At 34.6% G+C, this 23,552-nt stretch overlaps 2 protein-coding genes across 4 annotated transcripts; both read right to left on the reverse strand.

The window, feature by feature from the left end:
• Positions 1 to 1,677: 1,677 nt before the first annotated feature.
• On the reverse strand, positions 1,678 to 4,650 carry LOC137734615 (ras-related protein RABA4c). 2 transcript variants are annotated; one of them, XR_015964360.1, is made up of 3 exons: positions 4,072 to 4,650; positions 2,140 to 2,634; positions 1,678 to 2,045 (listed from the first exon to the last, which is right to left on the reverse strand). XR_015964360.1 is itself a non-coding variant. In XM_088697245.1 (3 exons), exons 1-2 carry the CDS (start codon positions 4,296 to 4,298, stop codon positions 2,193 to 2,195), a joined length of 669 nt encoding a protein of 222 aa, XP_088553371.1. In that variant the 5' UTR covers positions 4,299 to 4,597; the 3' UTR covers positions 1,678 to 2,045; positions 2,189 to 2,192. The 2 variants fall into 2 exon arrangements, 1 of the variants encoding a protein (XP_088553371.1); XM_088697245.1 differs by having other exon boundaries at positions 2,189 to 2,634; positions 4,072 to 4,597.
• Positions 4,651 to 5,595: 945 nt separating this feature from the next.
• LOC137734614 (transcription factor bHLH130) lies at positions 5,596 to 8,859 on the reverse strand. 2 transcript variants are annotated; one of them, XM_068473856.2, is made up of 8 exons: positions 8,491 to 8,859; positions 8,250 to 8,336; positions 7,390 to 8,136; positions 6,650 to 6,993; positions 6,381 to 6,548; positions 6,189 to 6,254; positions 6,030 to 6,098; positions 5,596 to 5,924 (listed from the first exon to the last, which is right to left on the reverse strand). In XM_068473856.2, the coding sequence occupies exons 3-8, from the start codon at positions 7,988 to 7,990 to the stop codon at positions 5,874 to 5,876; spliced, it is 1,299 nt and encodes a 432-aa protein (XP_068329957.2). In that variant the 5' UTR covers positions 7,991 to 8,136; positions 8,250 to 8,336; positions 8,491 to 8,859; the 3' UTR covers positions 5,596 to 5,873. The 2 variants fall into 2 exon arrangements, with proteins under 2 accessions (XP_068329957.2, XP_068329958.2); XM_068473857.2 differs by having other exon boundaries at positions 8,250 to 8,352; positions 8,491 to 8,670.
• Positions 8,860 to 23,552: the final 14,693 nt, after the last annotated feature.

Genomic DNA, 23,552 nt, shown 5'->3' on the forward strand with positions numbered 1-23,552 from the left:
TTTGGGAAGTAAATAAATGGAAGTGGGTTTTTCTGCTTAGGGTAATGTTAGAGAGATTAAATTTGTGAACTAAATTTTGTAAACTAAATAATATGAAAGTTATGATTGAATTATTACTTAAATGTTGATTAATATGCTTATTTATTTTTGATGACACATACATCACTCATAAAGGAAGCATGAATTTGTTTGTTAAAAAGGTGGTGGTATTGTTGTTGGCATGTCTTATGGTACTAAGTACTGTGTGTGGAGTACAGATCCTCTCCGGATCTAAAAAAAATTGAGGCTCAGTTTTTTTAGATTTGGAGAGGATCTACACTCATGTGTGTGATGCACAATGTGTCTACCCCCAGGACGTACGTCAATATCAACAATTTACTGCAGACGGATCTTACTCTCCATTGTAAATCTAAGGACGATGATCTTGGTGCTCAAGTACTGCTTCCTCATGGGTCGTTTGGATTCAATTTTCGACCAAATGTTGGGTGTTCAACATTATATTTCTGCAAATTTGAGTGGCGCGGCGGATCTCATTGGTTTGATATATACATAGAAGACAGAGATGCAAATGAGTGTAGGCACTGCAATTGGTTGATCATGGAAAAAGGTGCATTTAGGTTAGTTGAAGGCAAAGCTAGGCTAATAGATGAGTGCAACGAGTGGAAAAAGTCGGCTCCCAAGTTCATCATTTAACAAATTATTTCTGTATTTAATAAGAGCTTCTTTTGGTTAGGAGAGCCATAAATAAAGTCATTATTACCATTTCAAACCTTATATCTCTTATTTTTCTAGAAATATTGATTAATGCTGAGAATTGTTAATTATTTTATTTATTTTTTATTTTTGTTAGAGAGTTAGGAATTCAATTTATGCATAAAGTAGGGGCTTAAGCCTCAAATTTATACTTTCATCACAAAATAATACTTACATGTATTTAGTACAATTACTATCTAAGCGCCATATGTAACTCATGTGATAATATTAAATACATGTAAGTATTGTAATCAAATCCCAAAATAATATTTAACTTTGAAACACTTAACTCGTATGCTTTTCAACCAAGCATTCATCAAAATTTGTAGCTTTCACGTATATTATGTTGAGTAACGAAATGATCTCTTATCCGACACAAGGAGGAACCCTACTAGTGAAAAGAAGAACTGCAACGTAATGATCTTGTGGTGCTCATTCCGTAAATTTTTTCAATGATCTAAAATGAATATCTTGATTATCATTCATATATCATCTTTACAAAAAAACTAGACAAATCCAAAACCATTAAGACAGCTAATTGGAGTGAAGAAAATGGACTAATATAATTTTTCAAAGAAACACTAAAATGACTGTCATTTAATCAAACGGATGTATAGTGTTCGGATTTGGGTGATTTATGGTAAAGATGATTTTAAAAGAAGACCTAAAAGATAGGCGACTAGATCATTGAAATACATTATGAAGTGAACTCTACAAGACATCCCTCAACTGAAGCTAATTCCTCAAATAAGCTAATGAAAGAAAGAATTCATTCATTCTACAAAGCAGTCATATATTTTCTAGGTTTGTGCAATATCTTGATTCATATATAACATTTGATAAAGAAGCATATCTTTGAGTATGTTTATATGATCAACTATCACTCAGTCTAATGCATCTCTCTTTCTAATATTGTAAGAGATCTCAAGTTCAAATCCATCCTCTCATGATATAGAAAAAGCTCCGTTCGTAAAAAATAAAACTCAATAAAGTAGTGAAATACAACATTGTTCCACAACCAAACTCGAGCTCATTTTCTCATACGCCACATTGCTCTCGGCTAGTTTCATGTGTGTAGGTGAGTATCCTTCAGTTTTCCAGACACGAAATGCTGGCAAAAATCAGAAGAAAAAAAAAAGTGAACATACTACAGGCAAGTACAAGTGTCAATTGTATCATATCACTGTGTGCTTTGAGTCTGAGAATTCTGTGCCAGTCCATCGGCCAACCGCTTTTTACAAGAGGGTAAACCTAATCACCCACTCTACCACAAGCTGTATTACATTCATCTCCTGAAACGGTGGAAATATGTAACCATTTCAATCAATGACAAACATGAAAGAAGAAATGTAAATCTAACTAAAGAAAGAGGGTTAAAATTATTACTGGAAGTATAAACAGCAGAAATCCAAGTTGCAGGAGGTTAAAAGGCTACAATTTTATGAAGACCAGCAACAGCTACTCGCTTGAGGCTCGGGCTCTTGTCCAGGAACAACAAGTTTTGTTCCCTTGAGAAGTGAGGAACTCCCAGACTCTGCTTCCTCATTTGGAATGAGGGACTTCTTGCCGAGGATTCGATAAATTTCTGTTAGGACAGTAACGAATGCAGATTCAACATTAGTGGCCTCAAGTGCCGATGCCTCCATAAAGAAGAGGTTCTCCCTTTGGGCAAACTCTTTCGCATCCTCAGAAGGTACAGCTCGCAATGTCCCCAGGTCGGACTTGTTGCCTACAAGCATCACAACAATATTGTTGTCGGCATGCGCCCTCAATTCCTCTAACCACTTGGTTACATGATCAAATGATTGAGGCTTGGTTATGTCATAGACCAGCATTGCCCCCACTGAACCTCTGTAGTATGCACTTGTCACCGCCCTGTATCTGAGAGCATCACCAGAAGTGTGAAGAGACATACGAACACAAGAAGATGGACTTTGTGGCAAAAAAACAAAAAAAAGAATAAAAGGAGTTTTCAATTTTATACAATAGACACAAATGTCAGTGGTAACTAATTGAAATATATATATATATATATATATATATATATATATAGGTTCTACATGCACACGCAGGCGCACAATTCTAAGACGGTAAAATTTACCGATATTTAAGTATCATTTTGCTGTATTAATATCCATATCCCAAAGTAAATTAATGTCCTTAAGTTCATAATCATCTCCTTCTTTCTATTATCTCTATTTGTAAAATATTAGAATCTCAAGACTCAGACTAGTTCTGGACGGGTTTCAATAAAGTAAGAACTAATACCCAGCTTTACCTGAGCACAATTACTTATTATCCTAATTATTCTAACAGAATTTATTCTGATATTAATATTCATCTCGCAGACACCGTTACCTTCATGACTGGTTTTGCTCAAGTAATAATCCAAGCATGAGCAGAATATATTCTATATGCTAGTCATTTGAAGAAGCGTTGTCTTCGTAGCCTAATATGCTGTTTCAAAACGACTGGCTTCTCCTTTCCTGTCACTATCTAGAAAAAAATATATATATATACAAAAGAGGCAGTCATCCACTCTAACCTTGTGGCATCATCCATCTCATCCTCTTCCTTTACCTCAACTTCAATCTAAACCTTCATCTCATCCTAAAATCATCATTCAACAATGTTACACATCCTCTGCTTTGATCCAACCGAAATTTCACAACCATCCCTTCAATATCATGGGTTGTGGTTCACCTTATAGACCAGTATCCGCTAATCAAGATCTAAGTACACTAATTAATTGAAATCAACCTGTATTACAGTATATAATCAGCACATGTATAGTATAACGCAGATGATTTATGTTAAAGACCGGGATAATCTAATCTGGTCATGATTTCTCTTCAATGCCTCGTTTGGTATCTAGGATTGAATTGGAATGGATATCCTACTATATTCAAGGTTTATTGAAGGTAGAGGTGAATGGTTTCTCCTTCATGAGTAATCCATCTTCTACCTGCATGTTGGACGCCATTTTTTCATTTCTTCCTCCAACATACCTTGAATATAATGAGTTGTCGATTCCAGTCCAATCATGGTGACCAAACGAGGCCTAAAAGCAATTCTCTTTTGGGCTAAATACTTCTACCAAAGTAAGGATTGCCTTCTAAATTCAGCAAAATCATGATCATCACCATCCACAACTCAAACAAAAAAACAAAATCCAAATTTAACCAAACCAAACATCACAAATTGAAAATAACAACAAACCCACATCATAAATTAACAACAACAAAAACCCACATCAAAGAAACACAAAAACTCAATCACCAACGCACCAAATCTATAAAAATAGGAAAAAGCGATTACCTTTCTTGGCCAGCAGTGTCCCAAATCTGGGCTTTGATGGTTTTGTGGTCGATCACGAGGGTCTTAGTCTGGAACTCAACGCCAATGGTAGCCTTGGACTCCAAGCTGAACTCGTTCCGAGCAAAGCGAGCCAAGAGCTGAGACTTGCCGACCGCCGAGTCTCCGATCAGCACCACCTTGAACACGTAGTCGATCTTCTGATTGAAATTACTCACCAAATTCGACATCGTAATTCTCTCTGTTCGTCTAAAATGCAAATCTTAACAAAAACCCACCTCGAATTTTCATACGAGAACTCAGAATATGTGTCTTTGTAGGGAGGAAGACCGATCGATCAGTGAGGGAAGATGATCGAATCGGCAATATGTGGTGTGGATGGTGAAAACTCGCAGAGCTGAGCTAGCAAAGAGTTTTGGTTTTGGAATTTAATTTTTTTGTTTTCTGTTTAAGCGTAAACGAAGTAATTAGAAAAATGTAATTAGAGATGGAAGGAAGAGAAATGAAAGAAAAATGTGCAGTTGGAGTTGGAGGGGGAGACAGAGAGACGCGGACCAACGGCTTTGTTCGCGGACTTTTCCCAAAGGAAAATTTTGATTTTTCCTTGTTGCAATTAATTACAGTTTTCTAGGTATACACTTTTTTTTTTTATTTTTTTAAATTAACGAGACCATATTTTAAATTACTATAATTTTCGATGAAGAGAATTTCAATTCGGAGTGTAAGAGAAAGACGCATCTATCGTCTAATTTCATAAATGAATTAAAAATTAGGTTAGGAACACTTTACACCCCTCTAGTTTAGAGGCATTAACAATTTAGTTTTAATCTTCTTTTTGTGGTTAAACAAATGGGCTCAAATCCTGAAAAAAAGTAAAATTACAAAATAATGGCACGAGGTAGAGAGATTCTAAAAATATCATACAATAATAATTGCTTATAAGAAGTTGGATTTTTGCACAAAATAAACCGAAGCCAAAGGATGAGGTAGGCTCATATTGGTTAACTCATCGGCAACAAAGTTCATCTCATGATAGATATGCAGAATATTAAATTTTTAATCACAGTCGCACGTCAAGTAAGAATTTTGTAAGATGAAAGCCTCGGTTTTGCATTCATGTAACCAAATTGAGTAGCATGTAAAAGAAAATAGCAATTAACTTGGTAGTTTGGCAATTGAAAAAAGTCAATAGTAAATATGGGAAGGCGTTTCTTTTTTAAAATTGATCCAAAAAATCTCTTTCTTTTACACCAAAAAATTTGAAAATCTAAAGCATCAAACCCCCTCAACAATGTTGGGTGCTGGTCATTGATTTTGCTTCTAGAAATGAAACTTCACAAGCCATAAAATGGTGCCTTGTTGCAGCCGGTGGTCTTATTGCTGCTTTTGTATCCAGGTTAGGTAGTAGAATTAAACTGTAGCGATGCTAGTAACAGAAATTAACTATAACCAAATCGCGCTATTTTCCTTCTTTTTTTTTTTTTTTTTGTTTACGTTGGCAGGATCGAACCATAACACATCGTAATCTTAATTCACTTCTGGACTCTCACTCATCCCTTGGACAAGTGCTTAGAGCTAAGTTTTTATTGTGCTTTTGTTACATCATGAAGAACTTGACAACAGAAGCCTAAAAGCTAACATGAAACAGGTTAAAATTCCACACCCAGAATACATCCTACCATTCTACTACTATCTCTCAAGTGAAATAGACCAGAAAACAAAACAGAAATTGCTTTCCCTTTCCTCTCCGATCTTCAACTGCTACCTTTACATGAACAAACCGCGCACATGAATTTGCATCGATTCTATTTTTGTTTGCTCGAACAACTGCACTTCGCCTTCGTATCTTTGAGGGTCTGCATTCAAAGTTAGATAACACTTTAGAGGGAAGAAATAGTTGGTCGAAATTCGTGTAGATTAATTCGATTCCAAGATTTATTTTTCATTTGCTGCAACTTTACCTTAACCTGTTTCTGAAGGTCTTTTATGAACTCAACCGCCAAGTCCAACATTTCTGCCGTGTTTATTTGCTGCCAAGAATACAACATATAAGACTCGATCAATTTCAAGCATTCAAGACAACGACTACAATGGTGATCTATTACAAGTGTAGCATATACCTTGTCCATGTCCGGGAAAAGATCCTGCAATTTCTTCATTCTTTCACTAATCCGCATCCTTCTCATCTGAAATTCATAGTATTTGCAATCACGGAGTTGATATAATCTGGAAAATATAACATGTAGCAATGCTACTGAATCCATGTGAAGTGTAAACCAGGTATAAGACTAATGAAATAAAAGAAGATTTACCCTCTCTGCGATGCTTCGCGGGTGAGTGGCGAAGCCTCTTTTGGCACGAATTTTACAAGGAATAGAATCTTCAAATTGCAAATACTTCTCCATAGCAGGCATCTCAAATTGTTTAGGCAAGCTCAAATGTTGAGTCAAACCGTGATTGTGGTTTCCCAAATCATTGTTCTGACCATAGAAAAACAAATATTACTAATATGATAAGCAAGCAGATGGCCAAGTCAAAATTGAAGAACAAATGTAGTTTACAGAAAAAGTGCAAAGCCTACCTGTGATTTGAATGCAATCGAAGTAGAAAACTTGTTCCCGTCATTGTCCCTGGCTCTTTTGAGGTCATTAAATGCAGAATTCTCCCATGAATCATGTGGAAAGCTAGAGTGGTAATGTGAATTGCTACCATTAGCATCTCCTAAACCATGATTCGGTTGCGGTTGGCTACCTTCTCCCGAGTTCCCATTCTCATTTTCAGCAATCCGAGGCATACGATGTGAGTATGAAGATGGCCTAGATGAGAAATTCAGTTGATTACCCAACCTAGAAGTTGATGGACTGGCTTCTCCACTTACACCATTGCCTGCGCGATATCCTGCCGAGTCTTTCATCACATTGAAGCCTGTTTTTCAATCAAACAAATACAAATTACTAGAGGAACCAGAACAAAATTTCAAAACGATTATTGAAATGTCATCAAATCCATAACCAACCTCTTAATTATTTACTAAATTTTCCTTTATATAGTGTAGCAAGTGACAATAACCCTCCAAATTCAAACTTTTCTAATCATTTGCAACTTAACATTAATCCATTCAGTTAACCGTAAAATGAATTCTCGGGCAAGTTTATGCAAAGAATCGGCAACCAAAACCAACATAAATCATACCTTTCTGAATTAAACCGCTTTACAAATCAGTCAGCATTTTAACAAAGATATCTATATATTTACATAGCATATATAGAACATGCGACCAAGAGAGCAACCAAGAAATAGGCAACAAAAATATTAGTATACCATTGTCAACGGCCAAGTTAGGGAAGAATCCAGCCGGAGAGCTACTTTGTCTAACAAGATTTGACCGATTTCCAACCCCAATTTTCGATTGCATCATCGAATTCTCCATTACGGTAGAGTTGACTGCAGCAAAGGAGCTGCTATCTAAACCATGAACTTGTTGAGCTTGAGGAGCTTGGTACATCATATGAGTAGAATTCGAGTAACCATTACTGTGATTAGAAACAGAGTCCCCTGACTCTTCCTTCACATTCACCGGCCTCTCTTCGATTTCAAACTGATGATGCTGCACGCCATTGTCATGGTGATCTGGTTCATTACATGAAGAAATGAATCTGGCTAGCACCGTTTCGACTTCAGGGCTTGACGGTTGAAGATACCGCAAATCCTCAACTCCTCCACCGCCACTGTTATCCATAAGCTCCATCAGAAATGAGCTTGGAGCTGACCGATACCGCGTTAAGCTGGAGCTCTGCTGCTGCTGCTGAGGATGCTGTTGCTGGAAAATATTCGAATCCATGAACTCCGCAGTGTGGTTCTTCCTCAGCTCTCCCTCTGAGGCCTTAAAATTAGGATTGTATTTGTATAAAAGACTGCTCATATCTGATTCTTTTGTGCTAATCTTAATTTCTTGAAAATTCAAATGTTTTGCAACACTTGGATTGCTTCAAGATTCACGAAACTTGGCTTTTTCAGATAAAACCCAGATAAGATCTACTTCTGATTTGATCTAAACCGAAGATAAATCTGCAAAAAACCAAGAAAAATAACCCAAATAAATCCAAAAACATAAACAAATAAAACCCTTTTGGCATGTTGGTTTGATCTTACTCGAAAGATTGAAAATTTAGATTACAAACCTCAGATTACTTGAACTTCTGTAGCTGGAAATGAACTCTCTGAACTTTCTACTTTCAGCAATTGAGAATCTTTATGTTTTTTTGTTCCTGCAATAAGATTCCTCTTTAAGAAACAACATCAATTGGGAAACAATAACAAATAAAGAAAACAAACACAAAAGAGGAAAATTTGAGTTCATTTATTTATTTTCGTTTTTTGGATAAAGAGGTTGTAGGATTTGAGTTTGAACAATTCAAGTACCTATGATGTTTGTTTTCTGAATCTGAGCCAGCAACCAAACAGTCTCGTCCAGAAAACACAGATGATATGAGAAGCTTTAGAGATGGATTAACAACAAAACTACCAAGCATCTTGTAATAATGTCTCCTCCTCTCTCATCTCCGACTACATCCTTTGCATCGACATATATGTACTGAGGATGTTCCATAACTACCCCTTGTTTCTAATTTTATTATCCTAATGCCACGGGGGCACGATGGCATCCCTTACACGTCAGCACTTGAGTTGACCGATCTACCCTGTGTCCTCAAGCATCAAATACTGGGCCTTTTTGGTTTAGGGTTTCCATTTCCAAGGAAGCTTTTTGGAGTATGTTACAATTTTTGGGTTATTAATTTATTTATCTATCTATTATGTATAAAGCCAGAAGTGTGATGAACAGTACAGTACAGTGGAGATCAGATTTTTGATAGCTAAATTACCAATTTACTCTTGCATAATTTGAAATATAATTTTGGGTAGGTTTTGAATTTTTTTGGTTGAGGGGCATTTTGGTCCAATTATTTGTCAAAGGGGGTGACACCAAAGTTCCCTTTTTTTTTTTCTTTTTTCTTTTTTTTTTTTTTTAAAACAAACGATAATCTTGATGGATTACTACTCGCAAAATTTATATTTTAGAGTATAATATTACCAAATGAAATATGTATAGTAAAATAGGTAAACTAATAATACTAGATGGTGGTGATACCGTTATAAAAAAAAATTGCTTGAGAAAAGAATTGGTTGGGACGGTTAGACCAGCTTGCTTATCAGGCACTATCGTAAATTAGTGTGGTGCAACTTGGACTGGAGATTCTAATGTCAACCTGAAAATTTTGTTCCAAATTCAAGAATTCCCAATCCGAACATTTCTAAAAAAATGGGAGAAAAATTGGAGTGTATCTAGAGAACCTAAATTTCTGATCTAATTTAATTTGAAGTTTGCCAAACTTATTCTGGTCCCAAATTTTGAATAGGTATAATTTTTCACTAGTTATAAGTATCCCGTGATCAATTTTTTATATTTTTATTGTTTCCATTGTTAGTTTTTCATCTATGTTTTATATTCTTATAAAAATACTTATGCACTAACAATTAAATAGAAGTATACAGGTTTAGTTGTTCATACATTTTAAATTATAATCGACGGTTCTAGTAACGAATAGCATTCTTATGACTTATCGTTCATTTGTTTTATGCATATAAATAACTAAAATATCTTAAAATTGAATAGTTTTTGCATACACGAACCTAGATGATACTAAAGAGAATAAATGGTTCCAATTATGATGTTTGAATAGTAAAGTTCATTAATTGTAAATAGGGGGACAAGTAACTCTTCCCTATGAGGGGACATAAGCGTTAACCATATTTTATGTTGTTTAATCCTTTGGAAGTTTAAGTTTTATCTTTTGGGAGCATTTTTGCTCACTATCGTAAATATGGTGTATGCTCACCATACACTTAATTATTTGTCAGGTGTCATTTCGCTTAACTCTTGTTAATTTTTTTTCTCAATTATTCTATTTTCTGATGTTAGCAATGTATAGCAGTCAAATAGGACCAATTTATTCTCGAGACCTTTTACTTTTTTTTCAATGTTGCAGTTAGAATTAATTCCAGTTTATCTACTTCTATCCATTTGGGGTTTTTTGGGGGGGGTGGGGAGGGGGGGGGGTGGGGGGGTGGGGAGGGAGGGAACATGAGATAATTCAAGTTGATTATGTTTCGCCTTTTCTCATAGAAAGACGAAAATCAACGCCACTATTCCTAAACAACTTAGAGTCAAGTCTTCTTTTCACACTATTATAGATACGAAAATAATGGAAATAGGATTGACTGTGGATTCGAGCCGTAGTATATGGTTTCAGAAAACCGGACGATTTTCCCAATCAAAATAAAGTAGGTTTTACATGAAGAAGATTTGGCTTAGCATGTTCTATTTTGTATGGGTAGGAGAAGAGCCCGGCTCGGTATTCTTAAAAAAAATATAGAGAAATCAGAACCAAGTCTGAAAAAATAACATTTATTGTTAAAGTTAACCAAGGTTAAGTAAAAGGACATTTGACAAATGATTAGATATTTAGTAAGCATACAACAAAGTTTAAGGTATATGAGTAGATATAGAACAGTTTTCTTTAATTTTGAAAACAATGTTATCCATAAAACTTTAGATAATGAGAGGATAACGGTGGTACATTAATTAGTATAGGGTGCTTTGCTTATGGACCAAGCGACTCTTCTCGAGTCTAAAACTCTAAGGCTAAAAGTCTAAAACCAAAACCGTACCGTGGGCCACTGTAAACGTATAATCTAGGGAACTTTAACGAAAAATTCTTGGTGCTGTTCATTTTAACGAAAGATCATATTTTTACACTAAAAAGTCAATCCTGGTACTATTCACTTTATCCTTTATTTTGTCCTTATCGTTAAAACTCAAAGTTTTCAAACGATTTTCATTAATTTTCCTTATAATCTACCAGACTCGCCCCTTCTGCCCTTTGGTATATAGAAAGAGACACTAATAGGTGCATGCATATTCATCTCCTCTTTGGTCAGGAGTCAGGACTGCTCATTCAAATGATTTCATTGTTCTTTTAATTGAGATTAATTAGCTCACTAATCCATCTACTTATGTTTTATCCTGCTTGTCAAAATATTAATGATAACGATTACTATGTTTTTTTTTTTTTGGAAAACGATAACGATTACTTTGTTTATTTAATTCCATTGATGCACTTTTAGGTGCCAAAAGGTGGCTACTGTGCTCACGGATTGATTACGTAAAGTGATCTTCAAATGGGAATCCGAATGACATATAATGCTATTAGGAAAATATTCCCATTTGTGGTCCATTGAAGCAAAAGTTAGGCTGAAATGATCATTCGATATATCGGCATTTACTCTTCATTTCTGTTGAAGAAAATTCTATATTTAAATCTTATGAACGTTAATTTTTTTAATGAAAACAATGATCGTTTAGTCAATCATGTCAGTAGAGTAGATTTCGATTGAAATTTCACTAAACTATGAACTTGTATTCCCCAATCATTCTTAATCGTTATAGTTTGTAATGTTGTAGAAATTTTTTTATCAACCCAAAAGCCTTAGCATATTTTAGGGAAGCCCCAAAAACTTGAAATTTTTGTTTTCATGACTGTATTATCCTAGTTACTCAATTTTGTCTCACTCCTTAGATTTTGCTTTTGTTTAATGTTTTTTATGACATTTATAACATAATGTATTTTATGATGAAGTTGTTCTCAATTTCATATTTGTTATAAGAAAATAACTACTAAAACCAGACAAAGTTTAGTTACAATATTTTTGTTATAGTAGATAATGATGCTAAATATTTTTCTTACGTAGATAGTGGTGTCAAATGATTCGATTCTTTTTTGTTATATGTAGATAAGAATGCATAAGTTAAGAATTTTAATTAATTCTTATAGGTTAATGGATGGCAACATAGACAAAGAAATAGAAAGTACTTTTAAAAAGTTGGATCAATCTTTCTATTAATTACAAATCAAATTTACAAGTGAAATCTCAATTTTCTTTTTTAATCGGTATTGTAGCCGCATTAATTTGAACTTGAAAAGAAAAGGGGTCCATGAAGTTACCCCTTTTATACGTACACACATAATTGGTCAGGACGAAGACATTCAAACAAATACAGCGGAGAACCGATAACTTGTTACCTTTCTTTCACGCAGCATTAATGGAACTGTGTAATCTAATTTATTCGTCAACCTATTCAAATTTTCGGTTCCAAAGGTCTTTGTTGAATATAAATTGGAAGGCCGACTGCCTAGCACTGATCAGTGACATTGTGATTGACATTATTTTTTGGCCTAATTTTTTTCATGATCCATGTGGTGACACGCTATTTTGGAAGTGACCCTCGTGGTGAAAAAACTTCTATTAAACTCTCGTGGTGGGTCTTGTTAGCAATTGAGGTCTAAATCCAAATTTACGTTAGTCTTTCGTTAAATAAACTCATATGACCATCACATGAAGAGTCAAATTCGTCATTTCAATCCAAATTACAGCTTATTCAATGGACATATAGTATAATTTAGGGTTTAACTGAAATTAGATTTTATAGGAAAATGAAGAAGCTTGAATGCGAAGACTAAAACTAAACCTGTAAAACCACGTCAATGGCTAGGAAAAGAGGTGAAGGTGAAGTCGCGCCTAATTTATTAGGTATGATTTAATTTCGTTTGGAAATCCTAATACTTCTAATATACCATTGTTTTTTTTTTTTTTCAATGCCAACACGTCTTTGATCATGAGTTAGAGTCTTAGTCTTACTTGAATTTTCATTCTTGTATCAATTGGTACCTATTTGAATGCATATGGCTTTTAGTTTTGTCTTTAATTGGTAATGTGATTTTATGCAGGTCCTAGTCAGCGAGTGCACAACCTTTCAAAATTTTTTTTTTAATCTTCTTTGAATTTTAATTCTTTAACTTTCTTATGCTCTTGAAGTTCATATGTGGAGGGTAGGCCTGAAGATTGAATTTTTTGCAATGCCTTTCACCCATTGTCTTAATTCTACAATGCCTTTCACCCGTTTGAATGCATATGTATTGCATTTCACCCATTGTCTTTAACTCTTTAAGTTATTATTGTGCATATATGATTTTTCTACATTATATAGGTTGAGATACATATGCTATCAAATTGGGGTGATGGTTAGTGACGGTGGAGGAGGTCCACTAGTAGCTATGGTGGTGGTTAGGAGCCTGAGATAAGATACGGGAACTGCTTGTTTTTTTGTTTTTTTGTTTTTTAATCTTTTATTAGTAATTTTATTTTAATTCAATCATGTTTTTGTCTTTTTATTTTCTAAAATAAGTAAATTTAATTTTGACCGATCCACATGTGATAGTCACATGATTTTATTTAATGGAAGACTAACGAAACTTTGAATTTGAACCTGAATTGCTAACACGGCTCACCACGAGAGTTTAATTAATAGTTTTTTCACCACAAGGGTCACATTAAAAGTGGTGCGTCACCACAGGGACTACAAAAAAAAAAATTGGCCTTATTTTTTATTTTTTATTAAAAGTAATAATATTAATGTTCAAAAATAATTAAAATAATATCAATATACGGAGAAAATTTGGAAGTTTCTTCTAAGCAAAGTCATCATTTGGACTTATCCAATCATTTGGACTTATCCATATAAGCAACTCCAATTTTCTTTTAAATAATTTGAATTTGAAAATAAATCAAAGATATATGTACTAAATAGCATATTTACGATAAATTGTTGATTTGTTTACACATTTAAATGACAAAATAAATTTTTATTCGAATAATTTTTCGCGAAAATGAATCAAATGATGTTCAAATGAATGATTAAACAATCTAACGGTTCCAATTGCAAATTTTAGTGATGAAGATATGTTATTTGTGAGTGAGGAAATAAACTTATTTCCCAAGCATTATCCACGTGTATTATAGTATAAAAAGGACAACCAAACCGATTTACTTAGACTAATGCTATTCATATCATGTTTTTGTACCACATTTTCATACCATCTTAGGTAGAATTTGATGTGGACAACAAAATCATTTGAATTAATCAGATTTTTAAATTTAGTTCATTATTTAATAAACTAATAATTAAGAAAAACTAGTTAATTAAATGATGATTGTGGTATACGAGGAGTCTTTCTCCTTCCTTCTTTGGGTTCTGTAAAATTTTCAAATGATGTGGCTGTCCACATCAGATGCCACCTAATGTGATATAGAAATATGGTATAAAAATATGGTATGAATAGCATTACTCATTTATTTATGTCTAAAACTTTATCTTTTCCAACTCTCAGTATCTTGACTAAAAAAAAAAAAAAAAAACCTCTCATTAATTATTCTTGTAAACATAAGGACAATTTAAAAATGATCCAATTTTAATTCTTCTTGTTATTTATACGAGCAATATCACAAGAGGAGAGAATAAAACAAAAGAGCTAGTATGTCTTGAAAACCCCTACAATGCAAGTTAACTTATTTTAAGTACGAAATGGAGTCAACTATTTATGATGAACTTGCTACAAGATTACTATAATTTGGTAGTTAAGGGATATGCTACTAATCAACACCGATATGTACTAAACTTAATGATAAGGAATTTACCACACATGTAAACGGATTAAAAAAAATCCTATAATACTTGCAAGAATGACAAGGATATTGTAGTATAAATGGTTCTCGCAAGGTCGTTATCCACATGGATTATTAAATAATTCAAATAATTCAAAGCAAACCAAATTCCAATTAATTATTGTAAAACAGAAAGTTGAGATGATTGGTTTTTATGACCTAATTTAATAAAACGAATTTAATTAATAAAAATAAAACAATCTGCAATATTAAATCTGAAAGAAAAGGAAACAATTTTTAAAATATCAATTTATAAAAGCACTAGGATTCCACCATCACTTAGCAATCCTATGCATTTTTACCAATTACTTATGATCTACACATGTCACTTTGAAGGTTAGGTTTTCCTACTATATATCCTACTTGAAACCTCCAACATAGAACGTATATCTAACATGCAATCCGTCCGGACGTTCGGATCAAATATGAACATGAGATACTCATTAAGTTTTATGAAAACCCTTTGAAAAATTATGCAACCCTTAAGTCGTGGTGTTCATCTTAAGTGAAATTACAATTATTAACCACAAGAAGCCAGCGTCAATTTCAAGGAACCTTCCAACCAAAATTACATCAAATTACTTTTCTAAAGATCCTAACGGTGATAAGGCATTAAGACAATTAGATAGTTTTAATCACGGTGATTAATAATTTAAAGTGTGGATGCAATCAATCATAAGCATTTAAATAAAAATCACATATGCATGCTAAGGCTCAAGGCTTCATCCTAGCAAAAGGAATTAATTACGCTATTCATAATTAAAATCATAGAAAATATTATTAAGAGAATGAAAATACCTTAAAGTAGAAAATCTCCAAGAATCCTAGCAATTACTCTCTGTCTCCAAACTTGCATAAAAGAAAGCGTCACCCCAAAACTAAGAACGGCAAAAGCCTTAAAATCCCCTCTAGCTATCGCACAAACCCTAGTCTTTTTCTCCCATTAGGAAACCAAATAATAAAATAAAATAACTTAGAAAATAGAGTCCTAATTAAGCTAGGAAAATCTGCACAGAAACTGTTCAGCCATGTTTTAGCCTCAAATCTTCTCCAAATTCGACCCAAGATAGCTTGTTTTAAAGACCAGGACGTTCCAAACACATCTCCAAAAGGCCACGAGACCATCCGAGGTCATATTGGGCTCCAAAAACACAATTCAAGCCTAAAACGTTACTATTCCAGCACCGCACATTGTTCCTTTATTATATCTCCAGAAAATCATCGCTCGGTAGAAAAATCTGATATTTTGATACGATCAAACTAACTGACTCACGAACGTCCTTCAACTAGAATTACTCCAAAATTCATCAATTTGACCATGTTTTGCTCTAAAGGAAGTCAAAAGTCCTATTTTGAAAATATAATTCAAAGTATCAAAATTCTTCCTAAATAATAACCAAAATATACTAAAAATAGGGTTAAATATATAATATAAAATATACTCTTCACTTAACCATCTACGTAGCCAAATAGTTGTAAGAGTTTACAAAGAGTAAAACCATTCAATATATGCTAAATTGCTTTTCCAATGCTGCACTTTAAAATTTTTAACATGTTAGTTTGGACGGTTATATTTGTCATATCTAGTTCGCTGAGGAGGAGAAGTCGAAGTGGACGAGATGGATGTATTCTGATTTGGTGTTCTAAAGACTTAAAGATGCGGGGAGGATGTTTTAGTGGATGAGCCTTGCTCCTGTATGGCTGTATGGCATCTGCTACTCTTGGTCTCTTTATGGCACTGATAACTAATGTTCGTAACAGATCCTTCGGTGTTCAACTTCTAGTGAGTGGGTTTTCCTTTCGAATCATTATTTTGCTCATTGATTTCATGTAATCTAGTGCCCTATTATGTCCTGTTCTGGTGTGGCTGGAACCCTTCTCCTAAGGGTTGTTTGTATCAATCTAAGCATTGTCTTTTGACCCCTATTTTGAGAAGAAACGATAGCGGTTTATGACCCTTGTTTATTAATGAAATTTCACGTAATTTTTAGATTAAAAAATGTACGTGGCCCTTCAAATTTCCAAAGAAGTTAGCATTTTCTTTCTTAAAAATTAAGGAAGATGTGTATTTTAGTATTATTTATTAATCTGGACATACTTTCTTGATTTGTATTATACAAATGAGTTTACATTGTGTAAGAAGAATAGGACAGGGAGGAAAACGGTGTTGGTCAAAGAAGTTTTCAATTCCCAGCTGTATAAACCCTAATCCCGACAAGGGAGATAATCCTGGCCATTCGATTAACGAAAGATATTGACTCGTGGTTGCTGAAAACTTTCTGTAATCCACAATTAGTTAGTTAATCAATCGATTTCACATGGCTGATGGCTGTTTGGTTGGTTGACGATGTTAATGAAAGCAATGTCTCGTACTTGGGAACCATATATTTTCACTTAAACAAATGATCACGTTTTGCTCGTGATTTCTGGTCAATTTTTTGTCCTACCGACTCCAATCACTCCATCCATTTTTTTTTTTTGCCGAAATTCACTCCAATCCAATGACTTATGTAAAAAGTCCACCCTCTCCGGGTATTAGGAGAAAGTCATAACTGTGTTGATTTGGTAAAACACCAGAACAATTCTTTTTTTCTTTTAAAACCAAATTAATTATGCATATTCAAATTTGAAGTGGGTATGCCCCTCTGTCTGTTCAGTTGTGACTTACATATTTTAATCTCACAATATCATAATAAAAACCATTGTCTTCTTAATTCTCATGATTATATCTACAAAAATTACTAAAAACAACTTAGAACATGATTTTTGTAGAGCACCGATACATGTAAATATAGACATTATCAACAAAGATTAAAAGTTGAGGCTCGTTCGATTGTCATTTACTTTTTAGTTTTCATTTGCTTGTGTTGTTGATAAATAAGAAGTATATGGTGAGCAAAAAATGGTTGAAGAGATGCGGATGAAGGGTGATGGGAAGGAGGAGGAAGAAACAAAAGAAGAACGAATGAAAGAAAAATTCGAAAGTGAAAATGACATTGGTTTCACCAATTTTGAAGTTGCCTTTACGTTGGCTTGCAAAGTACTTTCCCTTTCAAATAATCATCGACCTCGCTCAGCTGTGATTGATGCCTACCCGAGAATTGTTCCCTGAAGAAAGGGAAGGGTTCGATAAACCCTAGACATAATATATAGGAGTAGGAGATGCTTGACTCAAGGGTTTGTCATGCGTCACGAAAGCATCGATCCAATTTTAAAAAGCTTATGATTAAAAGCTCAAGTAGAAAGAGAACCGACAAAGAACAAGCATAAAGCATTTGTCCCAAAAGTTATATATTCTAACCTACGTAATTAAGATCAATGGAGAATGAGTTGTCTGTTTACCTGTCCTTTCATTCTCATTAATATCTTGATCTGCGTCGTTCGTGTTCTTCCTTTTAGTTCTGTGATAAACAAAATTAGTGGAACAAATATAACTGAAATAACAAAATCAAGGGGTAACTTGCAGATTTCTTTTCTAGGAGGTGCACTAACTTTTTATTTATTTTCCCTTCTAAAAAAAAAAAAAAAAAAAGATAAGAAGAGTGCACTAACTTAATCATTGAGCATTAGTGAGGTGTTTTGTAGCCACTTATAGAAAGTGAGAACATAATCAACCTGAAGATTATCACACCCTCTTCAAAACTATTTTAGAAATCAGTCTCCCACCAATGGCACCTATGATTCTTTCTCAACAGCAACCACCAAGTTTGTGGTATTTTGTTATCCACTATTTGTACTGGACTTATATGAAACAAGTTCATCATTACTGTGGTGTCTTATACATTTGTAAATTTCTCTTCACATATGATTACATTGTTAAACCAAGACTCCACCTGATAGTAACTTGTAACTTGTTTCATGCAAGTTGATCTCTTGCCTCTGTGTGCACATTCTGCAAGCTCAATTATTGAAATTCCTTGCATCAGTTGATGAGGTTAGGTTAGCTGTTTTTTCATATAACACCCATTATTTTATTTGGCACTTGAAATCTCTCTCACTCTCTCTCCCTATTTCTTTCTCAATCAAATAATATCATACAAATCCCTTCGTCTTACAGCCACAGACATTGCTCACGAATAAACTAAAATTATACAAGGCTAGTTATTCAGCTAAAGAAAGAAGTGCGCATGCGCATATATATAGTACAGAAGATATATTTCATATTCTTATGTTGGTGGTGATAAGCACTTTTTGCTCCTTCGCCTTGAGTTGAGCGATCGATAAGCACATTTTTAGGCCACTAAAATGGATACGTGATCCTGTCACCAAGATAAGAATATGAACGATATCTGGTATATTATGCACTTCTTTTTCTAGCTGATGGAAATGTGACCTTGAATATAAAAATAAAAGGGTACATTACCTGCCCCAAAGTTCAAGAAAATTATGGTCACTTATCTTTCGATCTTATTCTACAAATTTAATACTTCCAGTTGACTTTTGCAATATTAGTTTGGGTCTAATCCATCTACATAATACAAAACTGCGGTCCAGCCAAAAAAAAACCTGCCATGTAGATTATCCAGTTAGATGTGAAATAGTCTAATATTACTACGCAGCCACTCGACCTAAACATCAACCTCCTCCCCTCAATCCCTAAATTCATGCTAGTGTTTACTTCTAGCTCTAACATTATAAATCAAAGGGGATGTCATTGGAATACCATTAGAGATGAAGTTTCCTCATCAGTTGATCTTCATGAACATACCCATTTTCGCCAGTCCCCCAGTAAGAGTGCCAAAGGATGGCAAAGTAGGAGAGTGTAACATGCTAACCAAATCAAACCAAAACTTTCATATATAATACCTCTGGTTAAGTTTCCAAAAAAAAAAAAAAAAAACCTCTGGTCCAGGTCCAAAGCACACTAACAAGAAGAGTCTAAATATACTAATATAATCATGAATCATAAAAATTGAAAGTCAAAAGAGGTAATTCAATGCCCGTTGTCCAAATTTCTAGTAGTGTAAACAAAGAGACAAATTATCCAAAGTCAGGAGCATTAAGATCATATAACAATTCATATATTTAACACACGAAATACTAAGCTTATCTCTATAATTAGTCTGGCTCATCATCATCAAAATAGTAAAGTTGCTTAGGTGATCAAAAGTCAATGAACTTAGAGTGATAAGCATAAATTTCAGAATCAAACCTAATAACTAATGACAAAATTGGATGTATATTTAATTATCTCCTTAAATCTCATGGTAGGTGGTCATTTAACATTTGTTGTTGTACTTTCTCCTCCATCGTTTGGATTAAAATCCAACGGTGGATAACCCCAATTTTTATTATCCCTAAGATCTTAAGATATTGTATTGTAATTAACTTTCGAACCAAGATTGCACTAGACTATAGTCTAAAGGAGCTAACTTGTTCCGATCTTGACATGTTACTAGTTTATATATCAACTAGTTGTTGAGTTAGTAATATTTCTCTTCTCAATGTCAAAACTCGAAGAGATTTCAAATTCAACTCCTTTGTAATCCCTTAATAAATGTTTTAAAAAAGACCAACGTACGGTTGGCTTGAAATGTCCTCACAGGTATTAGATGCCTTAGTTGACCAAAATTGGTATTCAATATTGGTTAAGTGGAAAAAGGAGGAGATCGAGAAAGAATTTTTCTCAACGCACGAGCTGACCTGAAGAATAAAACGCCAACGGTGGGGAAGAAGTGTACGTACCTGGTTCTGGTTGTCATGAAAGTCAACCTCTTTACCCATAAAAAAAAGTCAACCTTTTTCTTTTACGGGGAGGTCATCGCTGCTTGGATTTGCTCAACATGTTACAAATAATAAAAAGAAAGAATGGTCTGTGAGACTTTTGTTGAGATTTGCATAAAAAATCATCGATTTGAAAAAATTGAGAATTTTGCCCCCAACCCAACTCAAGTTTTATTTAATAACCCTTTCAATTTTAGTTTTAGTTCTTTTTCTCCTCCTTTCAATATAATAACTTCTTATCATAACAGGGTGGCCAGTGATTGGTAATGAATTACACGCTTATATTCCACACATCACATCCTGAGTTCGATTCCTAGTGTTGGTGAATTGTACGATGATGGCCAGGAGGAGGTTGAAATGCCCTTGTGAGTCTTCCCGGTCTCCGGAACGGTGGATTGTGTGACGAAACCATAAGTTGGCCCCCTTTATAAAAAAAAAATATATATATAATAACTTCTTGCGTCTTAATTCTAAAAAAATAAAAACTAAATTCAAAATCAAGGCAATTTTAAAATATTTTTAGATTCAAATTTCATTCCAAGTTTCACATAAAATGAAAACCATAAACTACAAACAATTACCAAACAAGTTTCAAATAGTTTCGTGATTCTATTTTAAAATTGAAAATAGTCACCAAATAAAAAACTAAACACTGAAAACTAAAAATTGAAAATTAAAATTTGAAGATTGAAATAGTTAGAAACTTGTCCGCATTGTCCCACTTTTAGGATCTCTCATTCTTGCCTACACATGATCCCCATATCCCACACTGGTTTTAGTTTCAGTTTCAGTTTCAGGTATACTAAATAAAAGTCCAGTAAGAGTGAGATAGTTTAGCATAATGTATAAACTAATTAGGTTCATTAAGTCACACAACAGGCCTAATATGATTTAATGATCTTTTTACTACATAGATTTTGAAATTTAAACTCGTTCAACTAGAATTAGTGGTGTCGATGCTCATCAAGTGGTAACTATATCTCTACTCAATGTAATTTGGATCCTAACAATAATTATGATTTGGAAGTTGCCGGAATATATGAAAATGTATAAATACTTAGGGCTCATTTGGAAGTTCTTCTTGCAGGAAGCACTTCAAGTGTTTTTGGAACCCAAATATTTTCACTAATAACGGTTTCAGTCATATTAAAAACAATTCCAAACAAGACCCCAAACTAGACCTTAATAGGCAAAAACTTGAACGGTGATCAATCTTGTTACTTTTTACGTTTTTTTTATTGCCTCCATCAACAAACGTCGATTAAAGTCTATTAGATTTATAACAAAGATCCATTGAGTTGCCTTCAGCAGTCTATTGTTAAAAAATCCCTTGTATACTCAATTCTGAAAATAAACGTGTAGACATCGAAATTTCAGTAAAATAAATGTTAACCAATGTATTAAAATTACAACATCCACTTACTTCACCTACAACCTCCACTTACTTCACCTACAACATCCACTTACTTCACCTACAACCTCCACTCACTTCACCAAAAAAATGAATGGTGGTGATTCACTCTCAAAGCCTATAAATAGGCTTCTCCATCAAGAGGAATAGATATCACCAAGACACCAATTCACAAATACATTTCTCTACTCCCAAAATGGAAGAGAATACTCCCCACACATCCAAAAAAAACCTTGAAGCCTTAAAGTTCTAAAGCTCTCAAGAAAATCCCGAAGGATCAAGAAAGCAGTCTTCGTTCTTCGTCAAATCCTCCTTCAAGATCAAGCCCCAACGACCCTTGAAGAACTCCCACCGACTCAAGATCAAGCCCCGACGGCCCCTTGAAGAAAGTGTTCATCATTCATCATCCGTTCATCCTAAGATCAAGCCCCAACGGCCCTTTGGATCAACAACCTCAACAAACCGACACACACCAAAACCTTGAAGCCTTAAAGTTCTAAAGCTCTCAAGAAAATCCCGAAGGATCAAGAAAACACTCTTTGTTCTTCGTCAAATCCTCCTTCAAGATCAAGCCCCAGCGGCCCTTGAAGAACTCCCACCAACTCAAGATCAAGCCTCGACGACCCTTGAAGAAAGTGTTCATCGTTCATCATCCGTTCATCCTAAGATCAAGCCCCAACGGCCCTTTGGATCAACAACCTCAACAAATCCACACATCCAATCGTTCTTCAAGATTAAGCCCAAAAGCCCTTGAAGATCCGCTCATCTATCAACCTTCAAGATCAAGCCCAAAAGCCCTTGAAGAAATCCACACAACCATTATTCAAGATCAAGCCCCGACGGCCCCTAAAGAAAGTGTTCATCATTCATCATCCGTTCATCCTAAGATCAAGCCCCAACGGCCCTTTGGATCAACAACCTCAACAAACCCATACACCCATTCTTCAAGATCAAGCACAACGCCCCTTGAAGATCCATTCATCAACTGTTCATCCTTAGATCAAGCCCCGACGGCCCTTTGGATCAACAAACAAATCTACACATCTATTCTTCAAGATCAAGCCCAAAAGCCCTTGAAGAAAACCAACTCTTCATTCAAGATCAAGCCTCGACGGCCCTTGAAGAAAACCAACCGTTCTTCAAGATCAAGCCCAAAAGCCCTTGAAGACCCGCTCATCCATCAACATTCAAGATCAAGCCCTCAAGGCCCTTGAAGAAACTTCCATCAACCTTCAAGATCAAAGCCACGAAGGCCCTTGAAGAAACTTACAACTGTTCATCCAAGATCAAGCCTCGACGGCCCTTGGATCAACAAATCTACATCTTACAGAGATCGAATCAGATGACCAAATTTGAGAGAGATCGTAACCCCAAAATCATTAAATACTAAAAATATTATTTTGTACACGTTATTCTTGTTTCAAGAAATTTTTCGTGTTCACAAAACGATCAGACGACTCAATTACACAATCGTGTCTTGGATAAGCACGTCCGGACGTCCCTCAGTTTCACGTTCGTGTCTTAGATGAGGACGTTGTCTTAGATGAGGACGTCCAGACGTGTTGGGACGTCCATAATGATATCCGGAGGTTTCCCCAAATTTCGATGGACTGTTTATTAGAGGGAATCTAAACTGTACATACTATGGATTCAGGTAACTTTCCTATGGAGATATTGTATAATTTCAAAGTATTCGGGGCTTTCGAAAGAAGCCCGATCGAGCATATGG

The sequence above is a fragment of the Pyrus communis genome, chromosome 7 (assembly GCF_041283825.1).
Source record: "Pyrus communis isolate YQ-2024b chromosome 7, ASM4128382v1, whole genome shotgun sequence".
Taxonomy (NCBI): domain Eukaryota; kingdom Viridiplantae; phylum Streptophyta; class Magnoliopsida; order Rosales; family Rosaceae; genus Pyrus; species Pyrus communis.

Bases quoted from the DNA above. Each gene is read 5' to 3' on its own strand.
- LOC137734614 (XM_068473856.2), bottom strand. From the start codon at position 7,990: ATGAGCAGTCTTTTATACAAATACAATCCTAATTTTAAGGCCTCAGAG. The intron at 6,994-7,389 runs GTATACTAATAT...ATTGAAAAACAG, and splicing joins TAACTTGGCCGTTGACAATG to GCTTCAATGTGATGAAAGAC. The intron at 6,255-6,380 runs GTAAATCTTCTT...TATGAATTTCAG, and splicing joins CGCGAAGCATCGCAGAGAGG to ATGAGAAGGATGCGGATTAG.
- LOC137734615 (XM_088697245.1), bottom strand. From the start codon at position 4,298: ATGTCGAATTTGGTGAGTAATTTCAATCAGAAGATCGACTACGTGTTC. The intron at 2,635-4,071 runs GTAATCGCTTTT...TGATGCTCTCAG, and splicing joins GACACTGCTGGCCAAGAAAG to ATACAGGGCGGTGACAAGTG.